Source organism: Schistocerca piceifrons, chromosome X (genome assembly GCF_021461385.2).
Source record: "Schistocerca piceifrons isolate TAMUIC-IGC-003096 chromosome X, iqSchPice1.1, whole genome shotgun sequence".
Taxonomy (NCBI): domain Eukaryota; kingdom Metazoa; phylum Arthropoda; class Insecta; order Orthoptera; family Acrididae; genus Schistocerca; species Schistocerca piceifrons.
This window is the reverse complement of record NC_060149.1, coordinates 338,079,513-338,095,491: the sequence shown is the minus strand read 5'-3', so window position 1 is coordinate 338,095,491 and position 15,979 is coordinate 338,079,513. Positions and strand designations below refer to the sequence as shown.

Genomic DNA, 15,979 nt, shown 5'->3' with positions numbered 1-15,979 from the left:
TCACCTTAACTTGCATTACTCCAATGTTTTATATTTGCGGCATCAGCGCCAGACCAAATTTTCTGTTCAGTTAAGGAATATGGCTATCTGTTACTTATTTGAATATGCTGGTTATGCTTCCATTTACCAACGCTATCATTTGCTGCATAACTTACAGGTCACGTAAGAAATACACAGAAGTAACAGTTTGATTTAAAACAAAAGGAAGTGATTCGTACGACCAGCAGTTAATTCGTTTTCCTGGAATATTGAGGCTCATATTTATGGTTAGTAAAGTATTACCGAACACAAACTAGGATTAAATATATTAACTGACATTTAATTGCAATGGTATGATATGTTTGTATGTTGGCGACATTGAAATTGACGTTCAACTGTTCTATAAACTGTCTGTGTTTGCTGTTTAGTATATGAAAACATGGAAGAGGGGGAGGTAGGCTCGAAGTCACCGCTACAAGATGATCATAGATACCTTTCTGAAAGTTGTCATTCAGGTGACTCGTGCACTAGTGTACAAGAAGTGCGAAGTTCCGCAGAAACGAGCTCGATCATACGAACAATACCAACGACAGAGAACAGGTGCAATTTTGCGTTGCCTCCCGAAAATGGTCCAGCGGTTTCTGCATCCCAACACCGTAACCATGCAAAAAGTAAAAGAATGCAGAAGCGTCATACTCGCACTAACATAGTGGAAAAATTGCTCAACAGAGAGGTTTGTTTTAGTTTCTGTTTACGTAAAAATAATTGCATATTTATACATTTCTGTAATTTAATTTGTTAGGAAACTGTATACGAAACTGCCCAGATTTTTGGAAGTCTTACAAACGATACAAAGTAAACACAGTGTTTGCGCTTAAGTTTATGACAATTTAAAGCCTTTTTATATCAGTGTTCATGCTTAATTAGTTCTATCAATACACGATACCTGCACGTCAATTACATGCTGCACACAGTATTGATAGGCGTTTTACATTTTTGAAGAGAAAACATTTGGTTAGCCTTTTTTTTCTCAGTAAGAAGGTTGTTTTGTGCTGTAGTCACGTGTGTAAACACAGAAACTTGTTGATGATGAATGCAAACTTCGTAGAATGCATCGGATATATTTTGATGTTGGGCCTTGCTAAAAAAAAAAAAAAAAAAAAAAAATATTCGTCCCGACGTATGTATAGACGGATACTGACCTTTGCAGGAGTACTTATTGTTTATTTTACCGGACCAAAGCGTCTTTTAATGCTCATTGACACCACATGGAGAACAACTGGTGTAAACATTCTCGTGTTTGACGTGTTGTGAGTTAATGATTCCAGACTATTGTGGTTGCTTAGATACATCCCAACAGGTATGACATTTTAGTAGACACTCAATGCCAACAGCAGACATGTTACATCAGTGTCTGTAAATAATTCCATTGGGCTCATTGGGAATTGATTATTTTGTGTAATGTTTAGCATTTTTGCTTTCATCAGCCCTCGTCCATGCTACATTCATCATATTATACTATCCATAATTCAGGTTGCTGATTATGTATGTAAATTTCGTGAGCTCCCTTGTTCACTTACCCTTTTAAAACTGTTCATTATACTGTAGAGTAGCAATTTATGCTACTAATGCACTATAAAACATTTTCCTCATGCTCTTATTGGATTTTGTAACATTAATCAGTAGTTGTAGGCCTATTATGGCTGTTGTATGCCAGTGTGTTTTTGCTGTTTTAATGGTATTTCTGTGAATATAACGAATAAATGATGTGCGGTAATGAGTGAGAGTTAAGTTTGTTCGGGTCTTAAACTGCCTTTGTGTAAAGATTAGGAAAAAAATTCCTTTTGTGCATGTATCAATGCTAAAATAAATTTCTTGCTATAACTGCAGTTTCGCTCCTCTAAGCGAATGCCCGTTTTTATACCTTTCTTAGTCAGCAGCCTCTCGAAAAAGAAACCCTCTCTTTATCAGAAATGTTCACTACAGTTGATGTTCCGTGGTCCAGTAAGTTAAATTTTGTTGTGGAGTTAGTTAAAATTAGCCATATACGTTAATTACACTGACTGGGAGCAACATAGTTACCAGGTTAGTAACTTATGCTTGTCATATAGATTTCTACATTGTTAGCATTCCTTGTCTGTCATCTATTTCATTCCGCATAGACAAGGTGGAGTGTGGTCCATATGGGCTATTTAGTTGTTGTAACTTTATTTTCAGGGATTGTAGGATGTATGATATTATAAACTGATTATGCTAGAGGGATTGTGTTCATACTACTCAGCCTTTTAGAGCCATTTTAAGCTATTTTTTTAGGGCTTTGGAGGGAGGAAGGTACATGCTGATCCCTGTTTATCACAGAGAGAGTAGTGGAATGGAGGGCGTAAGCTTCACTTTTACAATGTAGTATAACCAATGAGAAGTTTGACATATAGGCTAGAGATAATTAAATCTTAAGTATTGAATTCTCTCAAAGTTGTGCTGCGGGTGCTCATGTGCTAACACGTTAACTGTATTTGCTCAGTATTTTCAGACATCAACCAGTTGCAGACAAGGGAGCTGCTGACTAGTAAAATGTAGTAATTTAATCACCCAATGATATGGTTTCAGCTTAATACAAAGAACAGACAGGAGGTATGGTCAGCATCCAGGTATATGACAGGGATGACCATTCAAAGCAAAGGAGTCTAGTAAACACGGGCTCTAAAATGCATACCGTAAGAGCTGTGAGCACTTTGTTCATCTTTGATAGTATGGAACACATCTCTTCTACTGAAAACGTGCTCAGAGCTCTTAAGGCATGTAGTTTAGAGCCCATGTTTAGTAGTTTTTTTTGCTTCGGAAGATCATTTGTGTCATATCTCTGAATGTTGATTATTCCTCCTGGGACACCCTGCATGTACAGACATTTAAATACATGCATGTGTGTTTAGTGAGGGAAGGCAGGTGATCGGCCATGGCAGTATTGAAAGAGCCCTTTCTAACTTTTGCTTGAAGTGATTTAGGAAAACCTAAATAGGGATGACAGGACAGAACATGAGCTACCATTCTCCCAAATCTGAGATCAGCGTCCAAACAAATGCAATACCCCATAAATTTTGTATCAAATGTTCAATCCTCTTATATTTGTAAATACATTAGAAAAATGTAACTAAGAAGATGGAAAATATTTATGTACTGTTCACTTTGTGTCTCAAAATGAAAACGCTGCATACACACACACACACACACACACACACACACACACACACACACACACACACACACACACGTAGATGAATTCATGACCATGTCCATGCTGCCATGTATTGGTTACATTTCCGTGTCTTTCCTTTAGTCTGTCTGAAAGACTGAGTCAGCGTCCCATTATGAGTCAGATGTTGGGCTCAGGTACATAGTGAGACATTAGTATTATGGGCTATAGACCTTGGGTGAGCAATTTCCCTGTAAAAAGCATTCTATTCTGTACTTGTAATACAAATATATTTTGGATAACGGGGAGCATCTGTCGTAAAGATTGAAATACTTTATTTTACAGATCTGTGTGACCATCATCAGTGCAAACTATTCGGACCTTGTAGGCCCATATCATGAGAACACAACATTTTCATGAAGTGTAGCGTGTACTACGACGATTACTTCCAACAGATATCTTCACATTTACTGCATACAATAATTTTGAATTGCAGAGAAACCTATCTTGTGACATCGGCTGTTGCTGATCCAATATATATGGTTCCCCATGGAATTAGATATCTTATGTTATAATTTGACATAGTTGTTTTTGGTTGTCGCTTTCTTTTATTGATTCTTACGCTGAATACCTTAAGTAATCTTTAATTGCATAGTATGCATTTTTAAGAGGCTTGTTTTGTCTGCCATTTTAAATAAATATATTTCAGTTATATCTCTCTCATCTCCTTGGGCAAATTTTTATACAATTTTTGTCCCTGAGAAAGAATGCTGTTTTGAGGTTTTCATTTCCTTCATTAGCACAAATGTAGAAACTGCCTCTTGTTTGGTAATCATGCCGAGAACTATTTGTGACAGTCTTTCTTACGTTTTTATGATCACAATAGATTAGTAGATGAACTCACATGCCATAGCTAGGATATCCCATCTTCAAAATGATTCATTAAAATGAGATCAACAATAACTTTTAGTTATTATACATGTGGCAGTTTGAAAACTGTCTCCATGTTATGTGCATTTGATCCCCAGAAAAGAACCTCATATGTGATATTTAATTGTACATAGGAATAAGTATATCATCACAAAGCATTACCTGTTGTCCACTGATGGACCCAAAAGGCATAATGCGACATTCTTTTCCATTATCATTTTGATTCACAGTTTATAGAGTTATTATTTACGTTTAATGTAACAGAGTTGTGAGATTTTCCCCACGTCTTTAAGCTGAAGTTCATGCTATTTGTTTTCCTCGCCTTCAGTGTTAATAAAAAGAAGTATGCATATTGCACTGGTGTTCAACCATGTCAGCTGTGTACTATTAAGAATTGATACTCTTGAGAATTACGGCTGCCTCCAACCTCTTTGCCAAAAATTAAACTAAATTTGCCTTTCACTGCAGTTTTTGTGGAAGTAATCAACCAGCTCATTATTCAGGAGGAAAAATGATTTGTTATATTTATTCTTCCATAGACCAATTAGTACAATAGTACCAGACATGTTAGATAGGATAGGATTAGGTGTGGATAGGGCAGGAAGTCAGCCATGGCCTAATCAAAGGAACCATCCCAGCAGTCCTCTACAGCTCGGGGAAACCAAAGAAAACTCACATCAGGATAGCCGGATGGGCGAATGGTCACCTAAATCGCTCTGTTCCCGTATTAGGACAGTGGATGCACTGTTTTCCGTGTCCCTCCCCCCCCCCCCCTTTCCCCCCCTTGACACTCTTTATATACTCTCCACTGCTAGTGCTGACATCTGTGTGACATTGAAAATAGGTGGGGTTACACTAGTGTGACTGGACTGCATAGTTTTTCTTCATATTAAGGGTCATATCAAAAGCTGTAGAAAGATCTAAATTAATTCCTCCAACACTATTGTTGTTATCCAAATTTCTAATTATTCCATTCGTTGTAATCATTTATTACTGTTTGTTCTTCTGTCTGTTTGAAAGCCATGCTGATTATTGCTCAGTAGGCTGTGGTCATCTGAATACTTGGCAATTCATTGTTTCCTCAATCCCTCAATTACTTAAGAAGAAATGGGCCAGCAATTTTCAGCTTTATGCCTATTCCAGCTCTTAAATAAAGGCATCACTTTTGATATTTTTAATATTTTAAGTTGAAAGATTTGTAGTTGTGCAAATTGGGATTTTCCCTGTGCTATGTAACTGTAAGTAGTGTTGGAGTACATTATTTGGGGACAGTTGAACCTACTGATAACAAACATTGCCTTTCACAGATTTAGGGAGCTATAGAGTGAAGTATTCTTCTAATTTGACACTATACAAGACTCCATTGTTAATAAACTGCCATGACAATGAAGAAAAATCTTAACAGCCGTTCTTAAAACTAATGTATATCATATTAACACTGTATCATTCGAACATTGTGCTATTTCACAACCTTCAGTTATTTAAATGATTTGCATATTTCAATTTTTTTCCACATTCCATCTGCTCATGTGTGGTATCCATAGAATATGCTTCTAACACAATATTGCAGTTCTAGTACTGTAAACAAATGATCTTCTGCTTCATTCAGTAGACCTTTTGACCCGTCAAGGAAAAAAATATAATCTTAATATATAATAAAGGCATCACATTTAAAGGTTCAAACAGTACTGAGAGACTATCAAAACAAGTACAAAAGGGGTTCATTGCGTATTCTTAAATTCACGGACTAGAGATATCTGATGTCTTACAGTTATCGATAAAACAGTAATGACTCAAAAATTACTAAAATGGGAACTAAGGGTAGAAACTTAATGTAGAATTTTTTGAGCATTGTTGCACAAGAAGTTGTGACAGAGCCAACACACAAATTCATTGCTCACTAAACTTCAGCATGATGTATGCTGAAAAATGTATCTCTCTAATGGCACAGATGTACTTTACCTTGTACATAATAAAATGAGGAATTTATTTTTATTGAAGTTATAACTTCAGTATTTTATGCAATATGCAAACAATTAACACAAATATACTTTTAAGGTGGAAAAGGCTGAAGACTCTCCTGTTGACTACTATATTGTGGTAGACAAAATTTGATTACTAGCTGCAAGTGCAAAGGGAAGAAAGGGAAGTAAATTTGCCCATGCCCTGAGAAATACAGTATGCTTGACTTATTTTTCTTAAAAGAAAGTATATGTTGGCATTGTAGAACCAGATTTTATGATCTTTGTCTGCTATTAATATCTAATATGGTGTATTTACATATGACATTATTCATGTACATGGATCTGCTGAACCTGCTTTTTTTTTTTTTCCTCACTTGTTATTGTGTCAAATGCCCGTGAATTACCTATATATAATTTGTGATTATCTTCTTGATGTATCTTAAAAGCATGTTATAGATAATACTTATTTAGAAAATCATACTGTAGCTTGTACTTGATATTTTAGCTCACAGAGTTTTGTTGTACAAACAAGATGACTGAGACTGCTGCTGAAGATCAGAGGCTTTGCCAGTTGGTTTGTCAGTGTGCTATGGTGCTGAGAGTTGATCCATTTTATTGCAGATTTTTCTGCATTGAAGCAGTGCAGTGGAGGCCCATTTATTGAAATGAAAAGTAAATTTGAAAGTGTCAGAATTTGTAAATAATATACCGTATCAGTGTTAGATTCATGGCACTAAATCTTCTTTCTCATTCAGCTGTAGATACAGGTATAATTACAAATGCTTTAAGAAGTTCTTTCACAGAAGTGGGAATGTGTTGGGGATTTTCTTTATAGATATGAAAAATTTTAACTAGTGATGCACTGTGCTTTCATTTAATTTAAAATCTACCTTCATACGTAAATAAGGAATTGACATGTCACCAAATAACACATGTTTATAACCATATGGAGACCATGTAGGTGAATTTAATTTAAAGTTTACTTTGCAACCCGTCTAGACTTGCATTAAGCAACCTTATATATGTTTATGTACAGTGGCAAAATTTGCAGCCCTGTGATCTCTCTTATTCACCAGTGTGGCTTTCAACGACTTGTTTTTCCTTTGTGATGGCCTAATTAATGTGTGAAGTTTAGGCAGATCCAGGATGCCAGTTTTTATATTTGCTAAAAATGTAGAAAAACACTTTGTTCATTTAAGTGTCCATTAAACATATGACAGATAACATTGTTCTATATTATATGTATGTATTTATGATGATGGATTGTGCTGTCACAGAAATTACTGTGAAGCAGCTGTTATTGCTGTCTCTTGTCTAGCAAACTCACACTGTCATGATGAAAGATTTTTCTGGCTACAGAGGTGTTTTTTTTTACATAGCATGATAGTGCAGCAGTGGTACACCAAATAGAATTTTTAGAGCTTAATTCTGGTTCAGTCAGTCCTGAATTAAATTTCCCATTCCTTCTCTGAGTTTCACTTGATTGTTTTTCCAGTGATGTGTCCCAAATATTATATTTGGAGTGTCACTATCTTTGATTAATAAAAGTAAATTGGGAGATGGATGGTTGAATGAGGAAATATAATCCAAATAATTTTGTTCATAGATTGGAGGCAGCACGTCAGTGAGTGCTAGTTGTGGAAATTTAAATGTACGCCCTACATTGGAAAGATGTTTAGAAGTTAATCTGAGAAGTATTCTTCCAGCATCTGCCTTCAAGTTCAGGTAAGAATATATTGTCATAATTTCGTGTGCACTTGTATAATTGTGGAGAGTGACGAGGGGGGCTGGGGGTTACAGCTGAGGAAAATTAATCTATTTTTTGATTAACTGTCAAAATTGCAAAATATGAAGTATATCAATAGAAAAATTACTATGTGATAACTGAGTTTTGTTTAAATGTTCTTTTACAGTCACTCATTCCTGGGTTTATCAAAATGTGGTCAGTTCCTGTTATCCTATACATACACTGCTGAACTTGATGTGGTATCATTCAATACAGTACACAAATATAGGTTACACTGGTGGGCATTTGTTCCATATCAGAAAGCAAGAAAGGTTTCTGAAGTAGTATTGTTTGGTGATAGTGGGCCTATTTGCAGTCCTCTGTACATTTGCCTCTGTCAGTGGCCTTTGGATTACTCCAAAGTTGTCATTTATGGAAACAGGTATGTTTTGCATCTGCGGTATCTTTATAATGCTTAGCAGTGTACACAATCTGATCAAAAGTATTTGGACACCCTATGTAATGGAGAATTGACCTCTAAATGTCAAGAGAATTGGATCCACCAGTGTAGAAGGTGGTGGGGCGTATTGTGTTGTCAGTAGTGAGGCAGTAATTGCAGAATGAGTTGGTTACAAGAAATCATGAGCTTCAAATGTGGACAAATAATTGGGTGTCCCCTGAGTAACAGATCCATCACTGACATTTTATCCCTTATAAAACTGTCACTCAACTGTTGACATTGTGATTGTCAGGTGGAAACATGAAGGAACAACCTGAGCTAAATGAAGGCGAGGCAGACCTCATGTACTGATGGGCAGCGATTGTAGAGTATTGTGGAGGGTGGCTGTAAAAGAATTGCTTGAAATTAGTGAAAGGAATTACTTGAGAGTCCTAAAGTGCTATAAGCAGTCCAGCTAGCAAAAGGGCTGTACATGGGGAGTTAATCCACACATTCCTGCAGTCATTGTATGTGATGTTTGAGATGGGTATAAAGGGCAACACCCCTTTGTGGTGGGTGACTGAAAATGAGTGATGTGGAGTGATTAATCATGCTATTCCCTGTGGCAATCCAGTGGAAGAGTTTGGGTGTGACAAATGCCTGGAGAACATTACCTGCCGTCGTGTAGTGCCTAGAATGAACTAAGGGGGTGGTGTTACAGCATGGGAAAATTCCTCATGGTTAGGATGTGGTACCCTTATTGTCCTTAAGAAAATGCTAAATGCAGAGGGGTATGAACATATTTTCCAACATTGTGAACTGCATACAGTAGAGGAACAGTTCAGAGATAATTATCAATGATATCAGCACGACAACACACTCCATCATAAAGCAGCATCTCTGAGTCAATGGTTTGTGGAAAATAATGTTCCTGAAATCGACTGGCTGGCTTAAGACTAGGTCAGGGCCAGCGGCAGTTTATCTAGTGCTCATAGTTTGACAACACGTCACTTTTGACTAGCCCAAGGCCTGATACTTTCATGTAACTATTGAGACGTGAAAAGTAGGCAACGAATTTCTAGTGCCAAAATAGAGACCATTCTATTCTTTGCTTTGATCAAAATATTCGACTGTGTTTTTTTTTCCGAATATCTCACAAAATATGGGGTTGTGGTTAAGCTGGAATGTGACAGGTTGTGAGTGGGCAAAGCCAGTGAATTTGAAAGCTAAAAAACTTGGTTGCGGTGACAGACTGATCTGTAGCTTAGCCCGAGGCCAAACTTAGTTTGGAATATGAAAGTGTTACAGAAATTAAATTAATAATCTTCTTTGTAACATGTATTTGCTTTTTCCAAATATGCCATGAATTTCAAGGTTGTGGTCAGCTTGGGACATAACAGCACCAGTGAATAATCTTGATTGTCAAAATATTTGCTTATAGGTTGTGATATTTTATCATGAGCATGTGACAGTATCCCTTTGAAACACTTTGTCTGTCTGTCTGTTGCTCTCTCATTGGCTCTGTAGACCCTCTTCCGTTCCCATCATACCTCTTAGCAAACATTCACAAGATTGCTGCATGAAATGCGTAAGTACAGCACTGGCCCTGATCTAGACTTTTAGCTAGTGGTCTGCCCAGTGTGCCAACCTGAAGCCAGTGAAATGCCTATGGGATGTGTTACAACATTGACTTTGCTCTAGACTCCAAAGTGCAGCTGCTATTCCTGTTTTTGTCATTTGAGGAAGAATGAGCTGCCATTCCTTCAGACAGTCACCAGCAGAATTCGAGCCATTGTAAAGGGGGAGGATTGACACACCCCATTTGCTCACTAATAGGTGTCGGAATCCTTTTGATCAGATAGCATAGTTGAAGTAATTCTATATTAGTAATATACATAATTAGAACACAGATAGGTAATTTAGTAGCCTTGAAGAGTGTTGCTGTGTCTTTCATTTGTGATATAATATTTGAATCCAGTAGCAGCAGCTTTCATCATAAAGCAACAAATATACCAGCAAACCACAAAATGAAAACCTTTTTGTTGCTTTTCTAGATAATTCCTTTATGTCTAGAAAACATGTTTTATGCTGAATCTGTAGAACTAATGCTTTCTGTAGAATGAGTACTATCTGTTCCATATCCTGTATTTATGCACTGTTTAGTGAAAGCTTTTGTACAAGACTCTGAAGTACCTTCTGTACTATATGCACAGTGGAACTTGGCACCCCACTCAAGGTGTGCTGGAAGTGAAGGAATAAGCACAAGCACTTCTGTTCACTCCCAGCACTCCGTATGCAAGGTGCCAAATTGGATTGTGTGTATAGTAGGGCTTCATATATTTGATACTGATGAAGTTCAGTGTCATAATCATTACAGTTTCATGTCAAAAGTGTAGATAATAATAATAATAATAATAATAATAATAATAATAACCCGAAAGTTCCTAACTCCAATGTAACATACAACATACAGTTAAAAGGAAGTCGCGCTTGATCAAGGTTCGCGTCACTTTCCATTTTTGACCAGACATAATGTCTGAGAAAAGAAAGAAATAATAATAATAAATCCCGTGGAGGCCCGGAAAAAGAATAGGCCTCCGGTATGTTCTGCCAGTCGTAAAAGGCGACGAAAAGAACAAACCACTAATAGGGCTAAACCCCCTTTTAGTGTGATTAGATGGTTCAGGACAGAACTAAAGAAGCCTCGGACAAGTGCTGTCATGGTCGGGGATGACGCTTGAACCCTATGCCTGTCCACAATGGTAACGACACTGCTAGCCACACGGAAAATGATTTAAATCCAAATAGAGGTGTTTTGCAGGATATGCTTCCTGCAACCACTCTAGAAGGAAAACAAAGACAGAGGATGAGATGGTCAGATGAAGTTAACCGACACCTCATGTTCTGTTATTACCAAGCAACAAACCTAGGAACCAACACAACTGGATACAGATCACAAGTATACACAACATTTATTACCAGATACCCAGAATTAAAATTTTTAACAGAACAACGACTAGCTGATCAGATCCGTGTAATAATCAAAAATAACAGGATACCCCAGTCAGAATTAGAAAACATCAAACAACAAGTACAACAAATACTGGAACAAAATAATGTGCAATCAGAAGAAGAAGAAAATACAGTAATGGACTCAAACATCCCAGAACAAACAAACAAAGAACAACACGCATCAATTAAACAATCAGAGGAAAACGAAATCTTAAGACAGCCACCAGAACAAGCACAAATAGAACATGAAGTAACACACATGTTAGATATAGAAGAAAAATTTCAGCTAACATATATAGAATACAAAGACACAAATACAGACATTAGACCATTCTTGCATAGACTGCCAAATAACCCACAAGTCGAAACAACAATAAAAACTATCAACACAATCATATACAACAAAATAAATGAAAACACAACTATGGAGGAGTTACAACTACTGGTTTATATAGGAGCAGTCACTACACTAAATATACACACTAGGCAGAGATCAGAACCAACCAACACACAGAAGAAACCCACAAAACCAGCATGGCAACACAGGCTACAGATCAGAATAGAAAAACTGAGAAAAGACATCGGACAGCTAACACAATTTATAAGAAATGAAATGTCAGACAAAAAACGAAAAAGGTTAGATAAAATCTCACAACAAGAAGTGATAGAGCAATTAGATGAAAAGAAGCAGAAATTACAAGCATTGGCCAAACGACTTGGAAGATACAAAAAAAGTGAAAATAGAAGGAAACAAAACCAAACATTCAACACAAACCAAAAGAAATTTTACCAGACAATAGATAACACACACATTAAAATAGACAATCCACCAAACAGAACAGACGTGGAACACTTCTGGAGCAACATATGGTCAAACCCGGTACAACATAAAAGGCATGCATGGTGGATACAATCAGAAACAGATACATACAAGATGATACCCCAAATGCCTGAAGTGATAATTTTGCAACATGAAGTCACCCAAGCAATTAATTCTACCCACAATTGGGAAGCCCCTGGAAAAGATAAAATAGCAAATTTCTGGCTAAAGAAGTTCACCTCACACATTCACATCTAACTAAATTATTTAACAGTTACATTGCAGACCCATACACATTCCCTGATACACTTACACTTGGAATAACTTATCTGAAACCTAAAGATCAAGCAGACACAGCAAACCCAGCTAAATATCGCCCCATAACATGCCTACCAACAATATACAAAATATTAACCTCAGTCATTACACATAAATTAATGACACACACAACACAGAACAAAATTATAAATGAAGAACAAAAAGGCTGTTGCAAAGGAGCACGAGGATGTAAAGAGCAACTGACAGTAGATGCAGAGGTGACATATCAAGCTAAAACTCAACAAAGGTCGCTACACTACGCATACATTGATTAGCAAAAAGCTTTTGATAGTGTACCCCACTCATGGTTACTACAAATATTGGAAATATACAAAGTAGATCCTAAATTGATACAGTTCCTAAACATAGTAATGAAAAATTGGAAAACCACACTTAATATCCAAACAGATTCAAATAATATCACATCACAGCCAATACAGATTAAGTGTGGAATATACGAAGGAGACTCATTAAGTCCTTTCTGGTTCTGCTTTGCTCTGAACCCACTATCCAACATGCTAAATAATACAAATTATGGATACAATATTACTGGAACATACCCACACAAAATCACACATTTGCTATACATGGATGATCTAAAACTACTGGCATCAACAAATCAACCAATTACTAAACATAACAGGAGTATTCAGCAATGATATAAATATGGCTTTTGGAACAGACAAATGTAAGAAAAATAGCATAGTAAAGGGAAAACACACTAAACAAGAAGATTACATATTGGATAACCACAGCGACTGCATAGAAGCAATGGAAAAAAACAGATGCCTATAAATATCTAGGATACAGACAAAAAATAGGAATAGATAATACAAATATTAAAGAAGAACTAAAAGAAAAATATAGACAAAGACTAACAAAAATACTGAAAACAGAATTGACAGCAAGAAACAAGACAAAAGCTATAAATACTTATGCTATACCAGTATTGACCTACTCATTTGGAGTAGTGAAATGGAGTAACACAAACCTAGAAGCACTCAGTACACTTACACGATCACAATGCCACAAATATAGAATACATCACATACATTCAGCAACAGAAAGATTCACATTAAGCAGAAAGGAAGGAGGAAGGGGATTTATCGACATAAAAAACCTACATTATGGACAGGTAGACAATTTAAGAAAATTCTTTCTAGAACGAGCAGAAACTAGCAAAATACACAAAGCAATCACTCATATAAATACATCGGCTACACCACTGCAATTTCATAACCACTTCTACAACCCTTTAGATCACATAACATCAACAGATACGAAGAAAGTAAATTGGAAAAAGAAAACACTACATGGCAAGCACCCGTATCATCTAACACAGCCACACATCGATCAAGACACATCCAACACATGGCTAAGAAAAGGCAATATATACAGTGAGACGGAAGGAGTCATGATTGCAATACAGGATCAAACAATAAACACCAGATATTACAGCAAGCATATTATTAAAGATCCCAATACCACAACAGATAAATGCAGACTTTGCAAACAACAAATAGAAACAGTAGATCACATCACAAGCGGATGTACAATACTAGCAAATACAGAATACCCCAGAAGACATGACAATGTAGCAAAAATAATACATCAACAGCTTGCCTTACAACATAAACTTATAAAACAACACGTTCCCACATACAAGTATGCACCACAAAATGTACTGGAGAATGATGAATACAAATTATACTGGGACAGAACCATTGTAACAGATAAAACAACACCACATAACAAACCTGACATCATACTCACCAATAAAAAGAAGAAATTAACACAACTAATCGAAATATCCATACCCACAACAACAAATATACAAAAGAAAACAGGAGAAAAAATTGAAAAATACATCCAACTGGCTGAGGAAGTCAAGGACATATGGCATCAGGATAAAGTTGACATTATACCAATTATACTATCAACTACAGGAGTCATACCACACAATATCCACCAGTACATCAATGCAGTACAGCTACATCCAAACTTATATATACAACTACAGAAATCCGTAATTATTGATCCATGTTCAATTACCCGAAAGTTCCTAAATGCAATATAACATATACTGTACAGTTAAAAGGAAGTCACGCTTGATCAAGGTCCGCGTCACTTTCCATTTTTAACCAGACCTAAGGTCTGAGAAAGGAAAAAAGATAATAATAATAATAATAATAATAATAATAATAATAATAATAATAATAATAATAATAATAGATCTTTGTCATTATGTTTTGTATGAAGAGTTCTTCATTTGCATAATTGGTTTTAGGAAATTGTCATTACGTACATTATGGTATTGTACGACTTCTAGTCATTTGCTTTCCCATTATACACACAAATAGAGTGAGGGAAAAATGACTGTGTATATGCCTCACTACTAGACCTAATTTCTCTTAGTTTTTCTTTGTGATTCGTATGTGAGTGAAGTGTACATTGGCAGCAGTAGAATTGTTTTGCAGACAGCTTCAAATGCTGGATCTCTAAATTTTCTCTTTTGCGATCCTCAAAAAGAACATCACCTTACCTCCAGGGACTCTCATTTGCATTCCCGAAGCATGTGCATAATACTTGCATGTTGGTCAAACCTACCATGAGCAAATCTAGCTGTCTGCCCCTGACTGGCGTTGATGCCTTCCTTCAATCTGATGGTTTGCAGGATATCATGTGAGAAAAGGGAAAACTGAATTTCACACAAGTGATGCTTCCCTAAATCCGTGCTGGTTTGTAGACAGAACCTTTTCTGTCTCAAGGAAATTTATTGTATTTGAACTGAGACTATGCGTAAGAATTCTACAACAAACTCGTGTTAGAGATATTGGTCTGTAATTTTGTGGGTCTTATCTTCTACCCTTCTTATATACAGAAGCCATTGGCACTTTTTCCTGTTGTTGGGAACTTTGTGTTGGCAAGAGGTTTGCAATAAATGCAGGTTAAGTAAGGGCCCAATGCCATAGAGTACACTGTGTGAAACTGGATTCCATCTGGACCTGGCGACATAACATTTAATAATTGTGTGTGTATGTTCATGCTATGCTTGTAAAGTGTACTGCTCCATTTACCAGATACTAGAGGAACATTTTACCCCTGGTGTGAGAGCTCAGTGAGGTGGCGCAGTTGTCAGAGACATTGGTCTCCAATTTGCTAGAAGCAGGATTCAAATCACTGTCGGGCCATCCAGGGGGTCCCCTAAATTAAAATGAATGCCAGAATGGTCCTTTTGAAAAGGGACATGCTCAATTTTCCTCCAGAGCTCCTGTTCCAACTTTAACGACCTAATCAGCATTGGGATTTAAGCAAAAATAATACTCACCATCATTCAGTAGTATCTGCTGGAGGTTTAGAAGGAAGATTGTTCCTCAGGTGTACTGTGCAGTTCATGTTGCACCACAGCATTGATCACTGTTACAACTTCAAGAGCTGACATGAACTGCAACAAATTGCTAATTATAGCTCTATGAAGTGTATTTGCTATTGGAGCATTTGGCATGTCATTACTCTCCACAAAACTGTTGTCAATCTTAGGTGTGTGCCAATCAAACGGAAAACCACTGTTAGATTTATTGACATTGTCAGTAGCTGTGAA

General features: G+C 36.6%; 1 protein-coding gene across 1 annotated transcript in view; it reads left to right on the top strand.

Annotated features, from left to right (window-relative positions):
- Nucleotides 1-432: 432 nt before the first annotated feature.
- Nucleotides 433-15,979, top strand: part of LOC124722849 — a 120,769-nt gene continuing 105,222 nt past the window's right edge. The window contains exons 1-3 of the mRNA XM_047247975.1: nt 433-712; nt 7,670-7,788; nt 7,977-8,231. Coding sequence (XP_047103931.1) covers nt 659-712; nt 7,670-7,788; nt 7,977-8,231 — 428 coding nt within the window. The 5' untranslated portion in view covers nt 433-658. The remainder of the gene's footprint in view (nt 713-7,669; nt 7,789-7,976; nt 8,232-15,979) is intronic.